Here is a 27,457-nt window from a genome sequence, read left to right as displayed (position 1 = left end):
AGTATATGTCTGCAGCTGCATGCGCAGAGATCACTCACAAACATGTATGACCCACCACTGCAACAGCACTAGGACAGCACATCAGATTCCTACATATTTGTGACTGTAATAGTCTATATATGTATAACAACATTTCAATCCAGACTGCCAAATGCACTGAATCTCTAACAAAGAGCATCTCATGATATCTATTCCCGTTCACTGGGAGAACTAAAATGCATTTGTTCATTTAGGAAAACCACACTTATGAGGGCTGTTAGTACATTCTAGTATGAACTGCTGTGACTGTTACTGGTAAGAAGAGTTAAGAAGTTAGCTACAATTATGACACTGAAAAACCTAAAACGTATCTTTTCTATGAGGGAAAGGTTCGGCTCTCTGATTTAAAGAAATCGGGATATTCATTAATAGATTGCAGGAGAAAAATGGAGTAAACATTTTTATTATGGTATAGCAGGGGTACTTACCCTAAACAGCTAGAAGGAGGGAGGGAGTGATTAGTTTAGGGACAGTAATGCGGAAATAGACTATTTGATAATGGAGCTCAGTGCAGCTGTTGGGTGAGTTTAGGTCTTAAACCGAAAGCGCAGGTTGTTGAATTTGGCTAAGGTAGAAGTGTTAATAAGTGTTTCACCATCATACCCAGTGCCTTCAGAGCTGCAGAAGAATCGCAGCAGAGGTCTGAGCTGCCATGGAGAGTGGTACCCTGAGCTATCATGACCTTCTTGATGCCCACTTTTCTAAACTCGTAGTAGATTACTGAAATCACTGTTATTCTTCTTCCATTCACAACTTTCACAGGAGTCCTCGTGTTGCAATCCATTGACAATCTTTTATGGCAAATCTTGTCGTTTTGCTCTAATTTAGTATTCTGTCAAATAATCTAATTGGCTGAGCTAAACTCAATTAAAACTTTGAATTTAAAAAAACACATTTGCTTTCTGGCATTGGACAGTCAGAAAAGTTGTATACCTGTAGCAACAATGGAGATGAAATATCGACTTCCTTGTAAAAAATTATTTATCACAGCAAATTTGAACTGTCCAGCGAGTGCTCTCAAAATTGTGTTACTGTGTTACTTTGTTTCATCTGCGGCCTTAATTTTACCCCTCCGATTCTGCTTTCTAAGGGTGAGTTCTGCAGCCAGGGCGTGCGTGAGGGCCTCATTGTTGGCTTTATCAAATACATTTGCCTGACAGCCCGTCAGTTCTGCGAGACGACTGGCGACAAGGGCGGGTTCACCCCACCAACTCTGCTTCTGCTCCTCTCCCGCCTCTGCCTGGACTACGAGACGTCCACCATCAGCTACATCCTGACTCTGACAGACGAGCAGTTCTTGGTTCAGGTAATGAGCCTGGGTACCTGTTTGTGGGACAACACAGCCCTGCTTATTGAGCACATATTGTGCTACAAAAAACTATTTTCATTGAATAATATTTCAAATCTATGTATACATTTCAGTTTGTTTGTTGAAAATGGGTTTATGTTTAAAATGTTTTTAGGCAGGGAAATCAGTAGACAGATAGTCCCCATAATACCTACTCCATTGTCTGCAAATCACCCTAACAACTGCAAGCAGTCTAAATCAGGGTCCTTTAGAGTGAAGGCAAAAGTTTTTAAGAGTTGTTCTCCAGCATGAGTTAAAATAGTAATGTGCAGTAACCCTACAGAGTATGTCACTGGGGCCAGTTCCTACACTGTGCACATGTGCATCAGTGATCAAAAATGCTTTGCATTAGGGAACAGTATGGTCGGTGATTTCTTACATTCCTTCGTTCTTTGAACATTTTTCCTGACTCAACCATCACCAATTGTCATCCCGGTTAAGGTGCAGGCTTATGAGGTTGAAGCGCCACACCATTAGTCGAGTTCTTGTCTCCACCAGTGCCAAGCCTCCGATTCCTAGTTGAAACGTTAGTGATTGCTTTTATGAGAAAGATGAGACATTCCAAAATCCTCAGCACAGCATTACACCACCAGCTGTCATGCAGCCATAACCCTATTGCACAGAACAGATTCTCACAGTTGTGATATAAAAGCAAGGGTTCTCAATTTCTTGGGCTGTAGGGCAACACAGCGTTCTGTTCAAATAAGTAGCTTTCAAACCGGCCAGTTATACATTAGTTTAACAAACTTGGAACACTCAAATTTCATCTTTGAACTGTCCCTGAATCCTCAGAATTCAGTTGCCAATAGCAAACTTTAATGTTTGTGTGTATCTAGTAGTTTGGCAGAGCGATTACTCAGATATCACTAATAACCAACTGCTGATAAATGTGATGCCTTAACTATATTTTTCTAAAGGTTATATGAGAATTCTCTCATTATTAGCACAGCTCATTCATGTTTTTCTAGTGCTGCTTTGCTATTTCTTTTAGGTTTTTTCTTTTGCTTCCCCCTGCCTGCATGTCTTTAATATCCACACCCCCTTCTGCTGTATAGCTAATCGACGAATTTCACTTTTGAGCTACACTTACATAAGCAAAAGTAATAATACATAGAACCAAATGGTATGTCCAAAATACAGTGTTTGTGTCATGTGTAGCTGTAGATGCACAGGCTCTGCATACTCCTGCCATATAGTGTTGGGTTCAAACATTTACAAGGTGTTTTTGTTCGAAGAAGTCTTTCGAGTCACGAGGCATAATGGCTCCTCCTTGCCCATGGGCTTCATTGTTAGATTTTTTTCCCCGCCATCAGGAGCGGACCTGTATGGATCGGGCTCAGTGTTTAGTGCCTTTCGGCGGGCCTCTTTGACTCGCTGTCTCCGGTTGCTGACCATCTTCATGCTTCTTCACTGCCGACGATCACCTGACAACCACACCAGCTTTGACACCGTCAACCGGGGCGTCAGCCCCTGCTCGAGCCTTCCTGCCCCTACCTCTGCTGTCTTCTGCTTGACATTTTCGGTTCATTTTATGTCAAGATTGTCTTTCCAGTACTGCACCCAGTGTCATTCCAAGTTTCCCTAGACTGACCACCTTCCAGTCTGTAATCTCTGCCTATCCCATTCCTACATGATAACACCACGTGCCAGTCCTGCCTCTCCTTCACATCAAAGAAAGCCGTTTGGTACTGACACGAGCAGAGAATGCAGAGAAATAGGAAGGCAACATCTACATTGAGAAGCAGGAGGAATCCAGGCCCTCTGGGGCAACACTATTATACTTCAGCCAGGAGGCCTGTTCATCAGACGATTCTGAAAGTGAGGTAATTGCAGATCCAAAGACTCCAACTGTGAGTATGGCAGAGTCATGGCTGTCAGCTGCACAAACACCGCATTCTCCTGCAAAGCCAGCAACTCTTGGGTCGGGCATCGAGCCCAGGGAGATTGAACACTACCAAACAGCTTTGCCACTGCCTTCAGGCCATGGTCGGGACTGACAGAAGGTCTCGGAGCTCAAACTCTCAGACCAACAGCACTCCCTTCTCCCACCTCAAAGGCCTGTATAAAATACTTAGAATCTGGCACCAAAATACCAACCGTCACCGAAGACAACACCGGTTCCCAATCCAATCCCTGCATAGGAACATTTGACACAGGTGACCAAACTAACCACGCCATAGGAACACTCAACACAGGTGCCCAAACATACCACAGCACTGGAACAGTTGACACAGGTGATCAAACCAACCACGGCATGGGAACCAGCTTCAATGCCGAAACCTTACTCAGTGCCGAAAATCCACTCACCGTCATCGATGACGAGTTCAGAGGACTCAGAACAACCCATTCGCCAGTGTCCCTAGAAAAAGCTCTTCATACAACCACAAACGAGGAACTGCCATCAAGCCCCCACCAATGCCTCAGAACATTTTACCAAAGAAGCAGAGGCTGTCTTTCGAGGAGCAGATTGCCCTGGAGCCTACACCTTCTCCAATGCAGAAGTAACACAGGGACAGGGGCACTAGCTCTATCTCAGCTCAGTTTTATCCACCGCCTCGTCCACCCTCGCTGCCAACACCACATGTGCCACCTCCGCTAGCGTCACAGCACTCTTCTGATGGGTACACCCTTGTGCCAAAGACCTAGATGAGGCTATGATGATCCCTGTGACCAGAAACCAAGGGACGACCCTTGGTAGGACTACAACGTAGACGCCCTGGATGACAAAGACCCTGGCTTTTTTCCGGCAAAACCGTCTCCGCCAGATGATACTGCCTCCTATCACAGAGACATCCATAGAGCGAAAAAGTACCATAAGATAGATATCCATGTCGTCCAGGAAGATGGTGACTCCTGGTCAAAACTCTCTCAAAGGCACAGTGTACCCTCCAATTTCGTCCCATTCTCAAGGGAATGCTGAAGGCTGTGCCAGAGACATTCCAGGAACCAGTCAAGGCCTGGATTGCCACATCTAGAGTAGATAAAAAACATAAAGCCTTGCCTAACAACCTGCCTTGTATCCTCTGGCATGTTCCACCTGACTCCCTAGTAGTCCACGCAGCATGCAAGAGTGCTAATGCCCGAGGCTCTGGGACTCTCCACCGCTGGTCAAGGAGTGCAAACAAAATGTTGTGGCGGGCAAAAGAGTGGCTGTGCAATCAGCCAGATGCTGACGAATTGTTAACTTTGTGGGCCTCCTTGCCAGGTATGATAGGGCACACTGGGACGAAAAGGAGGAACACCTCCCTGATCAATATAATCAATGTGGTCAGGAACTTGAGGCTGAAGGGAAAACATTTTCAAGCATCACAATCCGCTTTGCCCTTGATGCAGCTGACATTGCCTCCAGGTGTGTTCACACCAGCATCCTGGTCCACCTTCATGCTTGGCTCTGGTCCTCTGGCTTACTGCCAGAGGACCAGCACCATCTGCTGAACCTGCTGTTTCTTGGATGAACATCTGTTTGGGCCGCAGGTAGATCAAAGACACTGATGCAGCCAAGGTGATGGGGCTCTACAGTCGCTCGCACCATGGGGCTCATTTCGTTGGTCCCCATACAGGGAAGGTAACAGAACCACATCCCTCGAATCTTTCACATCCTACCTAAGGCAGTAGCAATACCTTCCACAGTCTACAAGAGGTTAGTCAAGGGCTGGTTACAGGGGCAGTAACACCAGCAGCAGAACCAAAGGAGGTTGCGGCCAAAGGGGCCGCCTCCACAAAGTAGTGACTCCCTTTCCCTTTCCTCTGATCACACTACACCTGTCGGGGGAAGGCTATAGGGGTTTCTACTTTTAGGAAGAGTTCACTTCTGACCAGTGGGTACTTTACATCATACAACACGAGTACTGCCTGAAACTCACTGCAACCAACAAAACATCTCACCATGCAGACACAACCTCCCTGCAGATCACCAGTCTCTTCTGCAAGAAGTCCAAGTATTCATCCTCAAGGGTGCAATAGAGCCAGTGCCATACCAAGGCAGGGCTGTTTATTCAATCTATTTTCTCATCCCCAAGAAGGAAGGCTCCCTAAGGCTAGTCCTCAATCTCAGGCCCTCAACCAGTAAATCCTTTCAGAGCACTTCCATATTGTCACCCTACAGGATGTCGTTTCTCTCCTACAGCAAGGTGAATTCGACAGCTCTCGACCTAAAGGACGCCTAATTCCATATACCTATCCATACCACTCTTCACTGCTACCTACAATTCATGGTAAGTGGCCAGCATTACCAATTCAGAGTGCTACAAATCGGGATTCTACACTGCCCCGGAGTATTCACAAAGTGGCTCACGGTGGTGGCTGCCCACCTCAGACAGAATGACATTGGGGTATTCTCATACTTTGACGATTGGCTGACCAAGAGTGCAAGCAGGCAACATTGCCTCACACATACTCAGCCAATAATTTCCCTCCTTCAAAAAAATGGGCTCCTAAATATAAACTGTCAAGACCCACATGCAACTTTAACCCTTACGAGGGGGAAGGTACTAAACACAGTTACTGTCAAAGCTTTCCCCAGCCAAGCAAGAGGGCAGGCCTTTCAGCAGCTACTGCCTCATTTTCAGCCAAATGAGCAACTAACCGTCCTAACAAGCACCTTTTTAGGCATGATGGCCTCACGCAGCCATTTTTCCCCAGGCCCGCTTACACATGTCCCCATTCCAGAATTACCTTGCAATGCAATGGACACCAGGGGAGTGTCATTGGAAAGATCTAGTGTTAATAAGGGCCAGCACTTATCGCTTTCTTACGTGGTGGAACAGTAACATCATGTTGCAGTGCAAGCATTTCATAAACCTGATTTCACAAGTGACCATCAGCACAAACGCATCTCTTTTGAGTATGGAGCGCATCTTCAGCACCTACATACTCAAGTCCTATTCCCACCAATTTTGTGGGAGGGGGAATGTACCAGTTATCGACCTGCTGCCACCTCCCAAAATGCCAAATAGCAAAGCTTCACCTCCAGATTCCCACACCCACAGTACATGGGCAATGCACAATGGATGAGCTGGTCAGCGATGTTCGCCTACGCTTTTTTTTCTCTTCCCCTTCCATCCGTCCGTGGTTTGGGAGCTGTGGCAAACCTCTCCCTCTCATTCTGATCGACCCCACTTGGGCCAGCAACTGTGGTTCTCCACCTTCCTGGAAATGTCAATCCCCCACAAGAAGCTAGCGAACATCCGAACATCCTGACCTTTCACGAAAGACCCTGGCAAGATCAGACACCCCAATCCCAGGCGGCTCGATCTAGTGATCTGGTTGCTGAAGTCATAGTGTTTGGTTACTTCGGCCTCTCTCAAGAGTGCATGTCCATCCGTCAAGAAGTACGCACGCCCACTACCCAGGCCTGCTGTGCTGTTAAGTGGAACAGATTAGTCCACAATTGTATTCCTAAAAATATACACCACTTAACCCTCCATTGCAAGAAGTCATTTGTTAACTTCACTTGCAAAAATTAGGCCTTGCCTATATATATATATATATATATATATATATATATATATATATATATATATATATATATATATATACACACAGCAAATCCTCGAACCTCCACGCCAACGGCGCAGCGAAAGAAGAGAGCAGACCCCGCGTTTTCAGGCAGGATGTTAAATTTATTTAAGACCTTTTCAAATGACGCGTTTCGAGTACTTTCAAGATAACTGTGGTCAAGGCCTTTATGGAGGGTTTCATACAGGTTATTCCACCAAGTATCGCCCCGCCCCAGTCTGGAATCCTAATACTGTTCTTACTTATGGGCCCACCCTTTGATCCTCCACATTCATGCCCCTTACAGTTCCGATCTTGTAAAGTGGCATTCCTTATTGCTATCACATCCTGAACACATGATAATGTTAATGATAATTACGCACTTGTATAGCGCACGACTACCCGGAGGCATCTCGGCACTTGTACGAATACCGCTGAGGAACCCTTCCTGGCCTTTCCCTGTGAGGTGCCCACTCCTGGGCACCCCCAAGGTGAAGCCAGGCATCCTAGCATTGTTGGGGCCGTTGTGGAGATTAAGCAAGCTATTGCCCAGAGGTGCAGAGTGGGACTCATGATTAGAATATGCACGAGGCGAGAATTATCAGGTCCGAGGAAATTGAACCCCTGACCCGCCGAGGCGGGAATTGAACCCTGGTCCCGGGCCAGACTTCTGCATCAGGGTCTGCCGCTCTAACCATTGAGCTACACTTCTCCACAAAACAACTGGACTCTGTAGCCGAGAGGGCTCTTTTCACTCTTGTATAGCTTGGCCCTTTGTAGTATGTTGATTGAACAAAGCCTTTTCATGAAACTCGACGGGTATTTTTTGGCTTTTCCAAACCGCTCAAAAGATCTTCTCTTTTAAAGGCATGCATAGCTACATGGTTTGTCAAGTGCAGAGACATTTGCTGTGCCATAGCTAAAAGAAATCTGCTTGACACTCCCATGCCGCATTTCACACGCACGAAAGGAGCCTCTCAAGTGTTCCTCGGAAACATACCAGTATTTGTAAAGCACCTAACTAGTACACTGTGCGCACATTCACTATACACTGCTTTGTGGATGTCTTGGCACGTCAACAAGAACAAGTGTGCCAAGCTGTCTTATCCAGTCTTCTGCAACATTCTCCGGCTATCCACCCCTTAGAGGACAACTGCTTTACAGTCTATGCTGGGCATAGGTATCTACAGCCATTCATGCCACGAACGAAATATGTTACCTTGAAAACATCTTTTAGTGGCATGTTTTGCTGTTAATTCAAATGCACCCACCAACCTCCTAGGAAGCCTTTGGCTGTTGCAGATTCACATAGTTCTTTTTCTCAATTCTAATTATCTTACCTCTTCCATCGTTACTATCCTTTACACAGCACGCTTCATGTCCCTACACACCCGCTTTGCTGAAACAATCTAACATGGAGCTGGTGCCAATGCACATTATCAGCCAAAGGAGCAGTAACTATACTTTGTGAATCAAAAGACTTCTTTGAACAAAAACAATTTGTAAATGTCTGAGCACAACACTAGATGACAGAAGTATGCAGAGCATGTGTATCTACAGCACTATAAGCTACCAACAGAGGTGCAAAAGGTAAGTAACCTATTCCTTTTGTTACATGTTTGTAAAAAACGTAATTAAAAGTGCAAATTGAATCTTGAGCCCAGTATTCCTTTTTTTCACCTCAAACGAACAGCTCTTGTCCTATGTCCTCACCCAAAATAAAAAACGTGGGGCTGCTGAGACCCTTTTTTCAGTCCGTTGTAACAAATCAAAATATAAACACGCGTTTATCTTGGCAGGATCACTCGCCTGTTACTGCAGTAACCAGCCTGTGTACTGAGGCGCGGGAGGCAGCCCAGAAGTTGCTCAACCACTATGTGAAGGTGCAGGGATTGATCATCTCTCAGATGCTGCGCAAGAGCGTGGAGACCCGGGACTGGGTGAACACCATTGAACCTCGTAACGTCCGGGCAGTCATGAAGCGGGTGGTGGAAGATACCACTTCTATTGATGTGCAGGTAAACATGTATGTAAAGATGAAGAGGAGGCTGGGGGGGGCTGTACTTTTCCTTATGTTCACACCTTTCCCCACACTTCTGCTTCCGCAAGCGCAGCTCTGTGGATGACATTGATTGGACTTGAGGTAATAGTGAACTGTGGCTTTGTCACTGTTAAAAAAAAAAAAAAAGTGATTTGCTTTCTGGAGGGAAGCGGGGAATAGATGGTGCATCGGTGTGATATGGCTGAATGTTCATGCATATGATGACTTAAAGGGATTATCTAGAGATTCGTTTCTTGCCATTTATCCTTTTCAGATCTTTCTCAGGAGAAATATGTCACCCTCATATTCCCGTAATTCGATTGATCATCCGAATTGTGCTAGCAAGGGTTCAGTTGTAATTCTGTACATTAGGCTAACCCATGTTACAAGACAGAATAAAACATGTTTAGAGAGCAGGAGAAAGGTGTCCAGTGGGCTTCTTCATCAAAGACTTGCACTGAAGAAAGAACAGTGTGTCAGTAAGAGGTACATGTTTTTTGTTAAGAGCCAATTAAGGTACAAACAAACTGGCTTCTAAATTCTACTGTATGGATTTAGTAAAGCTCAAAGTGCTCAAAGTAGTCCTGTTTAGTGTGGTGAAATGATCAGATTTAGGAGACATATATGGGAATGTTATGTTATGTTATGTTATTTTAAGAACCCATGTTTCTGTCGTTTCTGCTGTAGGTTGGGCTTCTATATGAGGAAGGTGTGCGTAAGGCACACAGCAGCGACTCCAGTAAGAGGACATTTTCTGTCTACAGCAGCTCTCGTCTTCAGACCCGCTATGCCCCAAGCTATACTCCCAGGTAATATGGAATCTGCACAAAACCTACTCAATGCAGGAGTTGAAGAATTGCTAGTGGAAATGCATTAGCTGAGCTCCCACAATGTCCCTTATCTGGAAACAAATCAGAACACCTACTTGAAATGCCTTTTGTCTCACCAGCAGTAGAGTTGGCCAAGCTCAAAGGCTTTCATTCACCAGAGTTGTTGTTGGATATATGCAGCAATCAGTGAGCATAATTTTAAATTATAAGTATCCGCACTTGAGGGTGTCACAGGTGTATTTATAACTTGCTTTGGCAAAGCTAATAGGTCTTGCCTTTGGGATATGTTAGCTTTGCTAGTGCTTTTTGGCTATACTATGCATCATAGCCAAAAGTAAAAAGCAAAAGAAAAGTAGAAATGATGCAGCCATGCAATTTTGTATGAGCACCCATGCACCATTACCAGGAGTGTTGACACAATAGGGAGCAGGCAAGGAAAGGGAAAAGTAGCACGTGAGGGAGAGCAACACATTGACAGGGGAGAAGCTTATGAGCTTGAAAGCACCATGACATGTCGCGGAGGCAGAGAGGTTCATGGGGGATCAGCACACAAGAGTGCCCTGATAACACAAATGAGACAGCAAGAGGAAGCGTGGGGTGGGTATTTGGGAGCGGAGAAGCACAAGAGGTAGAGAGCTGTCAAACACATGCACTCTCATGGAGTGCTTAAGCAAAAGGAACAAAAAAAACAGTTGCCCAAGAGTGAGCAGTGGAAGGATAGAAGCCAGCCAGTCCTAGAGATGGTAAGGAGGCTATAGGAACCCTTGGAAAAGAAGCAAGCAAATAAGTGACAGTAAAGCCAAATTATGATAAGCAATGTTAATGGACTGTAAGCCCCTGTAATTTCTAAGTGCGCCTACAGTAGGTCTTTTGCAACCAAACAGCTTGCGCTGTGTGTTAGTCTCCAGCTCTAAAGGCAATATTTTAAAAAACACGGAAGATTTGGAAAACGGGAAGATGTGAAATAAAACATTAAATAGCCCTTAAACACTTAATTATCAAAATTAGAATGAACATCTAATAATATCGTAGTATAGATGCTAGATACATTGTTGGAAAATGGGAAAATCCCAAGATGAGGCTTTTTACTATGGGCACTGGCAGGGCTAGAACATGAATTAACTGGTCAGTCTAAGGAGAGAGGTTGGGCCCCAAAGTTACCTTCTGCCTTATATGGAGTAAAACTTCAAGGGGATGACCTTGGAAAGCATTGCCCCTCAAGTGCGAATATTTTATGTTGTCATATTGCAACAGTGTCTTTTTCCCATTTGGTTCTTAGGTTTCAGAAACCGAGGAGCTCGGATGATCTTTGCAATTGTCTCAAAGGCATTTACAGGGCTAGATTGTATCAGTTGGAGTTGGCGGCGAATGGCTATTATGTGGCCACAAAACCTTGTCAATGAAACATTCAAGAGGCCGTGGATGTTGTGCCTTTACCAGACTGATGGTGCCACTTGGCCAAGTTATTTGGCTGGAGCTTAAGACATGTCTTTCTTTTTGGAAAGATTTGTTCACTGCTAGCTTGGCTTTGTGAACTTCTATTCTTGCAAGATTCTGTACCTCGAGAAACCTCAGAACTGGTTGTCTTTTTAGCGAACTTTTCACAGCACAAAAGTGTAAGTGCCAAGTTACCTTATTGGCAAGATTTGGAAATACAACTTTGCGATACCACAGAGTTCCTTCTGCTTGGCTCTTCTCTCGAGGCATCTCCTCTGCCACTGAGATGCTACATTCTTTCAAGAAAACCTCCAGCTCTAGGCACAATAACAAGGATGAACCCTGGACTTTACAGCAACAAGGTATCCATGTTGCCAATGGGACAAGAGTACAGGCTATATGTGCCAGCCCTGGTATGTTATTTCAGGTCCGTAATCGAGCAACTTGGCTGTTCATTCTATAGAGGCAGTGTTGCAGATAGCTCCAGGCTGGTTCAATCTGAATTCCAGTTAGGTTTACTTAATAGAAAATCAGACTGCCTTACTGATGCAGATATCAAGACCAAAAAGGACCAATGACATTTAATGTTCCCATCATTTATATTGCAGTGCACCATCACATCAAACCTCAGATAGTTTGGGCAGTGTTCATTGAAACCTCACTGGATCTTGTCTTAGTGGAGGGTTAGAAAGACTCCTGTTGTAAAGTTTAGCTTAGCTAATGAGGCCAGCCGGGTATCTTTCCGCTTGTTTTCATTGCCGGGTTTATCGGACATTTCACTGACCGTTTTTAAAGAGCAGTCAGAGACATTCTGAATGACAGAGGAATGCTTGCCATCAAGGAGCGACAAAGCCGTTTGGATCACTATTTTCTGGACCAGGCTGATCAATGTAGATGGAAAACTGGCCCTTTATAAAAATGTATCCAAAAGAAATTTTCTAAAATGAAATTCAGTATTTGTAAACAGAATAATTTTTAGCTCCAGGGCAAATTATTTTGTATGAACAGCAGCATAGCAAATTTAGTTGGATACCATGAAGGCTTGTATTCCCATGCTGCTGAAACTTTTTAGTTTTTTATCCATCTTTGTCATTCAGGTGCCCAAGGCCATAAAAAAAACACAGCATATTCACCCCCTACCTGACCACTAGGCAAACGATAAGAAGGAGGAATAGACTTTCCTGGCTAATGCACACATTCCTTCCTTAAGCATGTTCACTTGCAGATCACATTGGACCATATCTATAGCATCGAGAGAGGAGCAATAGTTCCTTTGTTGAAACTTTAGGTTTGTAGCCTCTGTGGCTGTAAATTAGCATAATCTTGCCATCTAGTACTGTGCTCAGATATTTGCAAGTTATTGTTGTCTAAAGGAGTTTGTCGAGTCACGAGATTTGGTGTGACTCTTTCTCTTGGTCTACATTAGTTAGTTAGTTTTTTCCAACATCGAGTTTGGATGTGCACCAAGTGGGCTCTGAGTTTATTGTGTCCTGAAAATATTTTTTGTTGTCCTTGATCAGTTGTGTTTTGAGCTCCTTTAATTTAAACAAGCTCCAGTAAGTTTAGCTCCCTATCGTGTCAGCACTGAAGACTGTTGTTGACTTCCCGGGATTTCCAGGGCTTTGCCATACCTTGGGGGTCGAGAACCTCCTCTGTCCCTTCACCAGAGAATGTTGTGCGCATGATGGAATGGACAGAATTGCCCTTTCTGCCAGTCGAAATATCCGTGGGTGGATCACCATGAGGTTTGTAACTTGTGCCTGTCCCCGACCATGATGACCCTTTCTGTCAGCCGTACCTCTACTTCAGGTCCATAAAGACCCTCCGGTATTGAAGGCAAAAGTAATAGGCACGCTAAAGGATGTGCCAATAGAGCACCTCTGAGATTCTAGACATCTTCAGGAAGACGATACCCGCTGCACTGAAGAACACTGTCTGGTCTCTCGGCCTGGCATCTAACACCCAGCCCAGAAACAGTGTGATTGAGCGAGTCTGAATTCAAGGAGATGAGGGATGTCAATCTGACACCAAAGACTTACCCTCACTCTAAGACCACAATCAGGGTGGTGAATATTCCCTCTGTCCCTGAGGCCTATATCACTAAACCAGGGTCCCAGAAGCAGTCCCACACCAAGGTAGAGGACCACTCCTGAGGGAGTAGGACGTCGAACCCCAAACATGGATGCAGAGTAAAGGCAAGCCAAGGGCTCTTGTATCTCCAGGCTCAGGTCCACACTGTTAAACAAACTTGAGTCGAGTAAGGCTCCACCCAAGGGCGTTGACTGCATGATTAGTTGAGTCTGAGACCCTCCAAGGGTGCCAAGCACTATCTGTCCCACCTGAAGCAAGCACCTAAGACTCTGTCTGCTCCGGTGGCTAAGACCCTGTCGATGCTGAATCCGGCCTTGGCGGCAAAGCTGAGAGACAGTCCCACCTCAAAGTTTAAGTCGTTGACTATGTTGAGGCTCCAATCCTCAAGAAGCTCTAACAAGAACTGGACACCAGGCAGAAGGGCCAATTTATCCATCAGGTTACAGGCAAAATCACAGCAAAACCATCTTCAACACTGTCTTCAAGGCCTCTTTTTCATAAGAGGAGACCGGTCTTTGAGTGGGAACTTTTCTTTCAATCCTCTTCTTGAGCCGGCACTGAAGAAATGCCAAGACACAGCAACAAGTCCTCTTCCTCTACCACAGAGCACACCTTTACCTCCACTACCACCCCTTCCTCTCCCACCACCACCATGACACCCATACACACCACCCCCACTGCCTCCGATCACCTCTTTCTAATTTGCAGCCCTGCGACCCCTATGGCCCTTTTGACCCTTATGACCAGCCCTTTGGTGAAGGCCCCACTGATGATCCCTGGCATGGCTATAATACGGATCCCCTGATGACCCGAATCTAGGCAAATATCCACTGGGTCCTCACCCCCTGAAGACACCACAAGGGCTATAGCCTTCCACAAGGAAGACGTGCATGTCTTTCAGGAAGATAACAACTTCCTTGTGGAGATGCTTTCCATATCCGAGTGTACTGAACAATGTTAACATTTTCTCCTGAAAAATGTAAGTCCATGTGGTTCGAAATTGAATTTTTAAATGGAAGTCTTGTAGCTTTATCTTTTAAATTTCTTTGTGATTGTAAATATGTTTTTATTACCATTGTCATGAATGTAAGGTTTTAAAGGTGTTTTGCTTTTATGAGTTTTTTTATCTCGAATAAAGCATACTTGACTGACTGACTGTAAGTCCATGTCAAGGTGAGGGGAATGACCCCAAGGGTTGAAACAAAGGTCAACCCTCTCCTGCTGGCCCATCATACATCAAGGGGAAGGTTCCACCTGACTTTCTAGTGGTCTACATTTGCGGCAAGCATGTGTCTGCGCAGTCCATCAGTGACGCCCCTCCTCCAGACAAGGCGAGCAAACAGATTGAAGCATCTGGCAAGAGGGTGGCAGTTTGTTTAGCAACCCACTGTCTTGTAACCTTGCCTGAGGAAACCACACACCTGGCAGAGGTAACAGCAGTCCTTCTACCACAAAGCTGGGATAGAGGCTCCTACATGGGATGACTGCAGGGGTAGGGTCAAAGGTGGCTCCAGCAAAGGAGCTGCCACTTCCAAACACTAACTTGCCCTACTCCCGACCTGCAATAACATGTCATCTGTTGCAGAGAGGATATACAAGTTTATCTCTAGCTGATAGGAAATCACACCAGACAAGTGGGTCCAAGAAGTGGTCTAACACAGCTGTTGCCTCAAACTACATAAATCCTCTGCTAACATTTGACCCTTTACATGTTTGAAGCAAAGAACACCTCTCTCCTTCAAAAAAAAGTGCATACACTCTTACAGAGGGGCACCATTGAGATGGAGCTCCCACAACACCAAGAGAGCAGTGTCTATTCTCTTTGCTTTCTCATCCTCAAGAAGGATGGCTTTGTCTGGCCCATACTCAACCGGAGGCCCCTTAAACGCTACATAGCATCGAAACATTTTCAAATGACGACCCCGCAGAATGTCATCCCTCTGTTTCAACAGATCGATTTCTTCATGGATCTCGTCTCAAGGATGCCTATAGGATAGTACCTTCACTTTGTGGTACATGGAAAACACTACCAATTGAATGTACTTCTCTGTGGGATCACCATTGCTTTTGTTTGGTGTTTACAGATTCGTTAGTAGTAGTGGTGGCTGCTCATCCAAATTAACGTTTTTCCCAACCTCGACTGACTGATCAAGAACAGCAGTAAGCTGCAGTGTTTAACACACACACACAAAAAGTGGTGTCGCTGCTCCACAGCCTGGGCTTCACCATAAATGCCTCCAAATCCCACCTAAGGCTCTCCAGGTTCAACCCTTATAGGTAAAGGTAGAGGTAAAATATTTTATTTGTACATGATTCATTAAAACCTTTACAAAAAAGTGAAGATTTGCTAGAAATTGCTAAGAATTCATTTTATACAGCTTCTGAAATTAAATTTTTTTCTTAATACCAGTTTATAGTCATTAATATGATTGAAAGTTTAAAAGTTTGCATTATACCAGTTCGTCATCGTCAGTTAAAATTCAAATACCTCGAGACCCAGAGACAATTAGAAATTACTCTAGATTAAATAGATTACTAAATGCTTATGCACTGAAGTTCCTGAGGTGAAGATAGTACTAAGTTATGGGTCTTGGGGAAGGTATACTTCTCCACGTTGTACCGTTGTCCCGTTGTTACCTCGACTTCAAGTGTCCGTGGTGCATCTTCAGATGTGTCAAGCTACCATCAAGGAGCAGTTCGAGCTGCCTCTTATTGATCCACGCTCAGCTTGCTCTTGTGCCTTTTTTTGCTATTTGTTGGTCTTAGGAAAGCTATACTTCCCCACGTTGTGCCATTGCTCCATTGTTACCTCAACATCAACTTCAGATGTTTCAAGCTACCATCAAGAAACTGTTCGGGCTGTCATTTTGTTGATCCGCACTCAGCTTGCTCTTGTGCATTTTTGTTAACCCTTCATAGGTTCAGTATTGGATCTACTCAAGGGGAAAACATACCCCACCAGCAGAGAGTCACAGCTTTTCAGCAGCTGCTTCCTCTTTTCCAGCCTAATTGTCCCCTCACAGTGCAGACTGTCCTGCACCCTCTAGGAATGATGGCTTCCTGCATCACCATTGTTACACAGGCTAGGCTTCATATTCAGTTCCTTCCAAGAGTGTCTTGCTGTTCATTGGTCCCAAGCGGAGGGACATCTGTTAGATCTAGTGTTGGTACAGGCCAAGGCATGCCACTCCCTGCAATGATAGAACAGCAACAACTTGTTGCAGGGCCAGACTTTTGCAGACCCTTGACCTCAATTGACAGTCACCACAAACGGCTCTCTCATGGGTGGGGTGAGCATCTCAGTAACATGACTGTTCAGGGAATATGGTCCTCTTGACAACTGGGTCACCACATTAACTGGAGCTGCTAGCCATTGACTTAGATCTCAAAGCACCTTAAAAGCCTTTCGGAACCAAGTAGTCCTCATCACAATAGATAACTTAAGTGCCATGTACTTCTACACAAAAGCAGTGCAGCTCATACTACCCTCATCTGTCTCATTTAGCCCAATGGATTTGCCATTGGGCACCCCGCCACAACATTCACCACATGACCAATCATCTCCCAGGGGTAGACAACAACTTTGCAGACTTGCTCAGCAGGATGCTGCAACAAGTCCACTAGTGCGAACTCCGCTCCAAGGTCCTACACAGGTCCTTCCAATGCTAGGGCACTCTACAGATTCACCTGTTCGCAACCCTAGAAAATGCTAAATGGCCTGACTTCATTTCCAAATATACACAAATGCAGTCAATGATTCATCCATAGAGCGAAGCTCTATGGATGAATTGGTCAGGGATGTTTACTTACTGTTTTCCACCTCTCCCAGTGCTTCCCTAAATAGCGAGAAAACGGAAGCAAACATCACTAACCCTTGTTCTGGTCAACTTGGGTCAGGCAACTTTTGTACTCCACTCTCCTTGAGACGTTCATGAGCCCTCACAGGAGAATCCCACTCAGGCCAGACATTCTCACACAGACGAGTGGTTGAGTGAGGCATCTGGATCCCTGACAGCTCAACCTTGCGATTTGGCACCCTAGGTTCTAAAGTTCAGGTACCACATCCTTTCCCAGGAATCTATGTCGATCTTAAAGCAATCCCAATGCCCCACAAAATGGGCTTGTTATGAGGCAGAATTGAAAAGTTTTGTTCCCTACTGTATTCTAAGTTTAAAGTCTACGTTTCAGGATATTATCGCCAACCTTTTACATTTTCAAAAAGCAGGCTTCCTCTACACATTCATGCATGTAGACATAGCTGCAGTTGTAGTCCACATTCAGAATAGGGAACACAGTACCTCTTGAGACTTTTCGTGATTAAGGCCTTCATGGAGGGTCTCAAGATGGTAATACCCCTGAGCGAACCTCCCGATCCCAGGCTGAATTTCACCAGACTTATGAGGACACCATTTGATCCTCTTCAGTCATGCCAATTTCAGATCCTATTCTGGAAGGTGGCCTTACTTGAAGCAATGAACTCCTCTTTAGTGAACTGCAGGTGCTCGTGTTGCAGGAGCCCTTCATCTCGGTCCACTAAGGTTGTTCTTAAAACCAATCCTAAGGCGGTATCACCCTTCCACCTTAACCAAACCATAAAGCTCCCAGTTTGTTTCCTGCAACCACATTCCAGCGCGGATAAAGCACTGCACACATTGGATATCAAAAGAGCTTTTATGTATTTCATTGACAGGACCAAGACATTCTGTAAATCAGATCAGCTCTTTGTCTTGTTTGTAAAGACTCAGATATGTTATCCCATCCCCAAGACAAGTATAGCTAGGTGGTTAGTTAAAGATATTCAAAGCTACTATCATAAATCAAAGAGGTTTTTAGCACCCATCCTCACTCCTCCACCTGCAAGAAAGGCGTGACCAAGGCCTTTCCAGGAAACATCACACTGGCGGATATTTGTAAGGCACCTGATAACACCACACACTTTATCCACCACACACTACTGTGTGTACATCTTAGCATGCCAACAGGTCATGGTGGGCCAGATGGTGCTAAGGACCTTGTTTCAGACATCTGCATCATCGACATGCTAGCCATCGCTTGTGGTGGGCACTGCTTTTCTGTCCATGCTAAGCACGTGTATCTACAGCCACATTTGCTGCTTACCCTGTAAGCATCTGTTCTTAATGTATAGTACTGTAGATTTACTTAGATACGCCCTCCTCCTGGGAATCCTGTATCTTTTGCATATCTCTTACTTACTGTACTTCACTGCACATTACACTTTTTTCACCATACTAACATTACTAACATTCTCGCTCCACCTATTCTCACACCCGCTGCGCGAAAACCATCTAACATGTACTCCATGCCCATGGTCCATGTACACCAAGTGGAGAAGTCACAACATATTGAGTGACTTAAGAGAGGAGCTCAAACAAAAACAGCTTGCAAATGTCTGATGACAACATCTAGATGGCAAGAGTATGCAAAACATGCGAATCTACAACACTTCACTCTATGAACAGATGTGTACAGTGTAAAGAGCATTTTTCTTCCTGATTATTAAGGTGATAACCTTAACATATTAACATTGTCTGAGCCGGATTGTGAGGTAAAAATTCCGAATAGATCTTTCCACCACAGAAAGTATAAATACTGCAGGTATTGGTACTTCTGGCTTGAAAGAATAACAGACCTTTATGAGTTGTCTCTCTAAGAAATGGGGATTAACATATGATAATTGCGGTTTAAACAACGGTTCCTATACATTATTCCCGATTTACCAACTGCTTTTTAGTGTGACTTTTCACCTGCTTTGTGTAGTTGAAATTGGTTGAAAATTCTCAAGCTTGCCTTATTTCATCACTACTTGTAATAGACGTTGCTCCCTATACTGGGAATTTCCTGCCTTCTGTAATGAGACCCTTGAAGTCAGCCATGGCAGAACAATGGCACTGTCTAAGCATCACCTTTTTGGACTGTAATGACAAATGGCTTTAGACAGGCCGAGTTAGCTACTGTTCCTGCCATTACCAAGCATAATATTGTGTGCAGGAAGGCGACCATGTGAATGAAAGCATGGTGCCTGGACTTCCTGCAGAGGTCAGACGGGTGCAGCATCAAGCTGAATGTTTCTGGGTTGCAGTGGAATCCTCACAGTATACTCCCTGTTAATGACCAGTGGCCTGACATTTCCATAGGTTCTACCAGTCTGTAACATGTTCAGCTCTTATTTTAATTGCATGAAAGCTCTTCGAGTTCTTTTCCTGAAAGATGTGTCCTTTGCGGACTTGGAAAGGTTTTAAATCCTTAAGCATGTGATAATAGATGCATTCAGAAGCAAACCAGTTGGGCCTGAAGCCCAACACTTCTGAAACGTGATGTGGACATTCCTTTTTTGGTTATAGTTTATTTCGAATTTTCTTTGGTTATAGTTTATTTTATTGTTGTTAGTATATAGCTGGGTGTTATGGTGATTGACAGTCCCTAGATTAGCAGGGAAGGAAATAAGGGCTCTAGGTCTCTTATTGAAGTACAGGAGTCTGAGTCTCCACTTTTTTCATTCTGTGGGCCCTCTAGGAGTTCTAAAGTGATCACTTCAGCAGAAGCTGAAGATACTCTTTCAGTGTATATGTCGACAAACGTGCATTAGCCATCCATCATGCGTCATGTCCTGTGTACATCAGAGCTGAGGCTATAAACAGGGGTTTTGCATGTCTATTGAACTGTACGTTCTTATTTCACCCAGTGCCCCCATGGACACCAACCTCCTGAGCAACATCCAGAAGCTCTTTTCTGAGCGCATTGACATTTTCAGCCCAGTGGAGTTTAACAAGGTGAGTAGAAATGGTGTGGTTGCATGCTGGCAGGGGTCCTAAGTGGAATGTGCCCAATATTGACCCCATTTTCCTAGGACCGTATGTTGATTCATCTCTGTGGTTAGGAGGATTCTCCAACACGTGGCTCTTGATGTTTCCCCAGTGAAGTACGTCAGCTCTATATGTTTTAGCCCATCTCCTTTCATTTACACCTTTAATGCATTCTGTGAGTCGGTTCATTGGGAGTTCAAAGTAATTAAATAGAAGTATCCCATGATCTTTCTTGGGCAAACCTTTGTTTTCACGTACTTGCAAATTGTATGTGTTTCAGGCATCCTTCACCATGAAGAATAGAAAACGAGCAAGAAATTTACATTTGTATTATGTGCTGCCCTGTCAAAATTGTGCTCCATGAAGTAACATTCCCATCATCGGTCTTTAAAGAACTAGGAATGGGAGACTCCATCTTTAGTTTTTCCTCAGTCAGCATGCAGCTCCGTTGATGTTTAATGGTGTTCTCAGCAGCCATTGTTAGTCACCTAAAGGAATACTCTTTCCTCGGACAACATGGAGCTCCAGAGAGGGAAGAAATCATTGTAGAGCTATGGCTGATGGAAGTTGATGTCATCTGCCAGCTTGGAGATGAAATATTGAATACTCTTTTATTGTGAAGCTGTCTGCATTAAAATCCATTGATGGAAGGTACCAGTGCCCTTGCTGAGCATGGAATCCCAGAGATGGAAGACAGCATCCTATTTCACTGTGAGGCTACCAGCATGTAGACCAAGTGATCCTCTGATAGCAGGGAGGTCCAGAGATAGAAATTGCATGACATTTTCTATCAGCATGGAGATCCTGTGATAAGACACCACCCTCTTTCATTGTGAGCCTATCATCTTGGAGAAATATTGAAGGATGGTGCCATCCTTTATCAGTGTGAAGATCCAGAGATGGATCCTCTATCAGCAGGAGGCTCCAGGGATTGAAAGACACAGTAGCTAGTCGGCTCATATTTCCATTGATGGACCTAGCCGTTGTTTGTCAGTGAGTTGCTCTGTCTTCCTCTTTCACCTTGGAGCTCGAAAAGTTAGACGAGTATGCAGTGTATCTGCAGCTCGAAGAAGTAGACAATTCCATTCTCTGTTACCATGCATCTCTGTCGGTCGACAGCTCTATCCTTAATCTGTCAGATGTTCCATCAATGCAAGATTTAATAATTTGTCAGCTCTACTATTCGTAAATTAGCCTACGTCCGATTAAGGGAAGGTAGCATCTTTCTGTCCTTGTACATTTCCAAATCAGAGGGAAAACTGACACTGTTGTCTAGCCATGTGGAGCCTCAAAGGACTGAAGCCAGGTGGTACTTCAAGAATTTGGCAATTAATTACTGGGGCTTCTATTGGTTGAATGACAAAGTCTTAACATGGAAGAGTGTAACACTTCCTCTGAACGTGCTCCGGCTTACCGACACGCGTTATTAGGTCACGGTTGAAATGCTATCTTTGGAAGAAGGAAGCCCAGGTGGTACAGGATTGGGAAGCGATGTGTGAGCATCTAGAGCTGAGGGGCAATTTCATCAGGTCCTTATGAAGTGCACCAGTGGTCACTGTACTGCAGTGTGATGTCTGCCCTGATCGGTCAAAATGGATTGACAGCAGGTGCAGCTGCTTTCCATCTTTTTTCAGATGCTCAGTGCCTATTGCTGAGAGAAGTGTTTTAACTGATTGGCCATGGGGAGATGTGGACTCCAATGGTATCCCCTGCTGCACTGATTATATTGTTGATAACTTTCTATAACGCATGCAATTCTATAATCGCCGTGTATTCGCCTATCTCGGATTTCTTTATAATTGGTGACTTGTGACGCAGACAGTTGCCAATTATAAAGAAAAGACATCAGAACCCGACTATTATAAGTTATTACATTTGAGTTCTAACGTCAATGCCTGCTGCCAGAGCCAGCAGCCGAGGTGAAAGGCAGGCCAGGTCATGGAGCAAAATTGGAGCTGCTGTTTTGCAACTAAAACTGAACGTTGCTTTTCTTTCTTTTGCTCTATTTTTCTAGCTTACAATGGCAAGCAGAGAGGACATGTTAATTTTTGGCACTCCTTAGATGGTTAGAGAAAAGCTAGAACCTTTCCGCATGTTTGTACGCCTTCGTCGATACTGCAGCTTTTTAAAAAATTGATTTGTATTGAACTGTTTCTAATATCTATTTGCAACAAATATCGAACAGGTTTTTGATGTGTTTAATTGTGCACTATAGGCTTTATTTTTATTCTTCGTGTTTGCAAGCATGCTCGCTCTTTCATATGAAAGAGCCTATGCCAGTCAGTCAAATTCACTTTATTCGGTTAATTAAAACCATAAAAGTATACTACAAAAATACATTACAAGCAAATTTACAAAAAATAGTAAATAAACATAATCATCACGATTTATCAAAAGTTACATAATTAAATTATTAATATACAGAATAACAAGGGGAACATTTCGTACAAGTCCTGACACCAGATGCACATTATTAGCAGCATTTCTTTTCTTCTTAATCCTGACAGCCGCAGTTACAAAACTAGCTATATTAAAAATTTCCCATATATTATTCAACATTTGCAAATAAATAAAAGCCGGTTTTGCATGAGTAAAACCTTTGCCTTTTAAAATCGGTATTTTAAAACGATTATGGATATGCAAAAAATATTCACAAAATAAAACAAAATGCAGAGAATCCTGAGTAGAGAAATTGTCACAGGTACATACATCTAAGTCCTCCAGCTTTTCCATCCCTTTGGCTCGGCAAAAGCAAATGTAGTTGGTTTAACCTAAATCGAACCAATAGGAAGCGATGGTGCTGGTTAGACACAATGGTTAGGTATGGCTCAATCGTTAATGATGTACATATCAGCTGATGAGCCCGAACAGACGGTTTGCTTTCTATCACTTTGAGAAACCTGAGCATACATATTTTTAACCCACAATTTGTCTGCTTTTAACAATTTCTCCGGGGAACCAAAGAGCTCAGGTCTGCCTAAATAAGCTGCAGTCCTTTTGACATAATGTAACCATGGGATGCTCCTTGCCAAGTCAAGAGTTAAACAGTCACGAATGATGACACGGTTCATCTCCAGCTCTGGATTTGTCCAAATACTTATCCATTTGAGCAGAGGAGCCATTCCAATGGTGTCTGTTATATAACCTATGCCCATTTCTTGATAAATAATATAGGTGGATGTCGATGACGGTACGGCTAGCAAAGTTCCTAGAAATTTATTTTCCCTATTTGCACGTTCCCGGCATTTCTGTAGCCCCAAAGTTCTGAACCATAGCTCGCAATGGTCAGACATTTAGCCCTGTAGATATTTAATTTAGCTTGTAGGGGTTTAGAGCCCAATCTGCGAGCAAAATCTAAAACAGCAACAGTTGATCTTGCCATTAAATTTCTTTTGGTCTGCATTTGTGGGATCCAGGAGCCCTTTTGGTCAAATAACACTCCCAAATATGAGAATGACGTTACCCGTGTGAGATTCTTTCCCTCACAATAGTGACTTTTACATTTCTTTGGCTTGGTCCCCATGATCCTAATGTGGGACTTAGAGAAATTTACATCCAAGTCCAAGGACTTCATGAATGAAGCAAAAGTGGTTAAAAGCTGCTGTAGGCCATTCGCCGTTCTAGCTAGTAGAGCAGCGTCATCCGCATAAAACAGGGCCGGAATTAATCTCTCTCCTATACGCGGGATATCACTACAAGCACTCGATAGAACAATTTCAAGATTGTTAATATATACAGTGAATAACAAAGGGGCAAAATGCAGCCCTGTCTCACTCCTTTAATTATACGGATGCTACGTGATAGGTTCCCTCTTTGATCATATCGTACAGTGGCGCCCAGATCTTGATGCAGATCTGCCAGAAAATGTACTATATTTTCATCTAATCCTAATTTCAAGAGCAGATGCCATAACTTGGACCTGTTTACTTGTCAAAAGCCGAAGAAAGATCCATGAATGCTAAATGAAGTGTGCCCTTCTTCGCAATGGTATATTTCCCGGTCAACAAAAGCAAGTTAAGGCACTGATCGGGGGTACCTCTCCCCTTCCTAAAACATACTGGAGGTTAGAGAGGATGTTACCATCATTCAGCCAGTCTGTAAGCTTGGCCAAAACCACTTGTCCTAGCACTTTCACAGAAGAACCAATCAAAGAAATTAGCCTATAACAGCGCGGGTCACTTCTAGAACCCTTTTAAAAAACTGGTACTATCGCTGACAGCGACCAGGATTTAGGTAAACCCACTTTACAGGCTTTATTAAAAACATTGGCAAGCAGTTTAGACCATGCACCAAGGTTTTAAATGGCTTGTGAGAAAGGTGATGGTGTGACCATGTATTAAATGGGATAAAGCACCCCCTAGCATATATAATACAGATATTGCTAGTGACCTCAAGAGTTCCATAACCTTATAAAGGAACTCGGCCGTCAGCCTCGTTCCTCTATATGGTTATGCAACAACTCGGTGACTTGCAGCATCCTTATAATAAATGGCTGGGGGTACGTTATCCTTATAGAATGGATGCTTGTAAGTGTCTATTTATTGTGGTGTATATTGTATAATAATGGTATATTGTAATGTTGATGATCACATGTGAAGCCTATACTGTTTACGATTATATTCCAGATAATGGTAATAAAATGTTCCTAATAAAAATTAATAGTTGATTTGGATATTGCCATGTACCCTAGCCTGCTCATTTTCTGCTTGCTCATAATTAAGACTATCCATGGTCTGCCGCATAACACTTCTTACACAGCAGCATTGTTTCAATATTTTGATTTGAAACACTTTGGGAATACTTTTTAGCTAAGTGTCTTACTGTGCGCTGTTACAAAAATTCGGTGTAGGATCTCTGGTGACTCTGAAGTACGACAAGAGTTGTCCTCTATTCTGATTTCACCATTCTTTATTTCACACATCAAGGGGGCTTTTTATGGTATACCTGTGTTAGTATTTTTGTGCCTGTCGTTTGTCCATATCGGAGACAACTCTGTGCTTAGGCACTTCATTCTGAACATCGGCGCTTATGAAAGTTTGCCACATGGTGGCACTGCTTGTCTAAATTATAGATGAACACAACAGTTGTTTATTAGTTCAGTAAACATTTAAAATGACTAATTCCTGCTGCCCAAGCCATTCTTCTAGCTTTGGAAGGCTGGAATAGTCTGAATTATCAAATTTGTGGGGTGTGATGGTTAGTATTTGTGTTGGTTCTGTCATTGGCAGCGCTGTTAGGGGCAAGGGGTGGTGCAAGCTGCAGTGGCCTCCTGATAAGGGCCTGAAAATTATGTTTTTTTAACCCCTTCCATGCTCATGACGGAACGGTTCCGTCATGAGCGTCGGTTGGCCTGTGCTCATGACGGAACCGTTCCGTCATGAGTCCATAGGTTCTTTAGAACCTTCAGCACCGCAGCGGAATTCGCGCAGCGCTGAAGGGGTTAAATGAAACACTGATACAACTGTGTCAAAGAGCCATGCAGATTTGGATAGTGGAGAAGTGTGGCTCAATGGTTAGAGCGGCAGACACTGATGCAGAAGTCTGGCCCGGGACCCGGGGGTTCAATTCCCGCCTCGGCGGGTCTTGGGCTCAATTTCCTCGGACCTGATAATTCTCGCCTCGGTGCCTATCCTAATCATGAGTCCCACTCTGCAACTCTGGGCAATAGCTTGCTTAATCTCCACAACGGCCCCCACAACGCTAGGATGCCTGGCTTCACCTTGGGGGTGCCCAGGAGTGGACACTTCACAGGGAAAGGCCAGGAAGGGTTCCTCAGCGGTATTCGTACAAGCGCCGAGAGGCCCCCGGGTAGACGTGCGCTATACAAGTACCTCTACATTTACATAAAATGATGGACAATGTACAGCTTTTTAAAATGATCATTGTTTTGGTGTGTTGAGAGGGAAAGAAAACATCTTGCTGTGCTTAATGAATTGTACTTTTTGGGTCTGTAAAACCTTTCTCTAAAGAGGCCTCTGCTTTAAACAGTAGACATGTTTCGGTTCTGTGGCGTGCACTTGTGGTCTTATTACTCCTCATTGTCTGTTCTTACCTCCTTCACCCCAGGTCTCTGTCCTCACTGGCATCATTAAGATCAGCTTGAAGACCTTCTTAGAGTGCGTGCGCCTGCGGACTTTTGGGCGCTACGGCCTTCAGCAGATCCAGGTGGATTGTTACTACCTGCAGCTCTACCTCTGGCGCTTTGTTTCTGATGAAAACCTGGTGCACTTCCTGCTGGATGAGATTGTGGCCAGCACGGCGCATCGTTGCCTCGACCTCGTGCCGATGGAACAGAGTGTCATTGAGGTCATCTGTGAACGTGGTTAGCATTGAAGGCTATTGCTGCCTTCCTTTCCAGCGTCTGGGAGCATGGCAAGCGCGAACCACTACACCTTGCACGCTGTATGGATATCATCTGTGTCTATGGGAGAGAGCCATCTGTGGACCGGCTAACATTGCACATTATTAATAATAACCCATGGAGTACAGAGTTGTCTGCTAGCGGGGCTTTTGCTACCCATCTCTGCCTTCATCCTGTCTTGAGGAGGAAAGCTTTGTCTGGAAACTGGCTTTAATGAAGGAATAAGCTGCATCCTGAGTGGACAACACTAAGGGGTAAAGTAAAAAGTAACAAGATAAGAGCAGCCCCTGTTATAGGGAGAAAGGAAATGAATTGGAACTTTTTACCTGGATCTCTGAAAATGTTACGTACACGCACCCTATTAAAATGGTTAGAGTGTCTTTAAAACACGTACTCTCCTGTTCGCCTTACCATTTATTTTTCTTATGTTTTGTGGTGAAAATACATCAACTTGAAAGAAAATGAAATTAAAAAATGTATTGGCCACGAAATAGAGCAATCAACAGTGCAATTTGTTTCTTTTCTGAGATGGAGAGAACAGTTTAATTTGCTCTGTGATCTATTGATAGCAGGGCAAGCTGCAGCAGTCTCCTTTTAGGGGCACACACCAAATCGCAGTTGTATAGGCTCCTGAGCTCAACTGTTGTAAGAGTATTGAGGCATTAATGCGAAACCGCATTGCATTCCGCAAGGCAGCACAAGACGGCGAATCCAAATGACTTGATACCATAATGTGTGAAGGTTTTGTTTCTTGTAGTCTTTGGACTGTGAACAGAATGCCTCATCTTATGGTATGTCCATGCCATGTATGAAAAATCGAAGCTTGTTATTAGTCTCCCATATTACCTGAGGGGTACATTTTGTGAGTTGTTAGACGACAACTTTGATTCCTTGAAGCAAATTCTAAAATGTGGCCTGGACTCTGCTGATATAGTGGCTTATTCTGTGGCTATTGCTTTTACCCCATACAGGCTGGCCTGTATGTGCTAT

The 27,457-nt window shown here is 44.0% G+C and overlaps 1 protein-coding gene across 1 annotated transcript in view; it reads left to right on the top strand.

Moving 5' to 3' along the window:
• Positions 1-26,966, top strand: part of VPS51 (VPS51 subunit of GARP complex) — a 90,498-nt gene extending 63,532 nt beyond the window's left edge. Inside the window, exons 6-10 of the mRNA XM_078660777.1 lie at positions 1,130-1,345; positions 8,683-8,901; positions 9,612-9,733; positions 19,986-20,073; positions 26,173-26,966. Of these exons, the coding sequence (XP_078516903.1) occupies positions 1,130-1,345; positions 8,683-8,901; positions 9,612-9,733; positions 19,986-20,073; positions 26,173-26,433 (906 nt within the window). The 3' untranslated portion in view covers positions 26,434-26,966. The remainder of the gene's footprint in view (positions 1-1,129; positions 1,346-8,682; positions 8,902-9,611; positions 9,734-19,985; positions 20,074-26,172) is intronic.
• The last annotated feature ends 491 nt before the right edge of the window (positions 26,967-27,457 follow it).

The sequence above is a fragment of the Lissotriton helveticus genome, chromosome 9, assembly GCF_964261635.1.
Source record: "Lissotriton helveticus chromosome 9, aLisHel1.1, whole genome shotgun sequence".
Lineage (NCBI taxonomy): Eukaryota > Metazoa > Chordata > Amphibia > Caudata > Salamandridae > Lissotriton > Lissotriton helveticus.
This window is presented reverse-complemented; position numbering and strand designations above follow the sequence as displayed.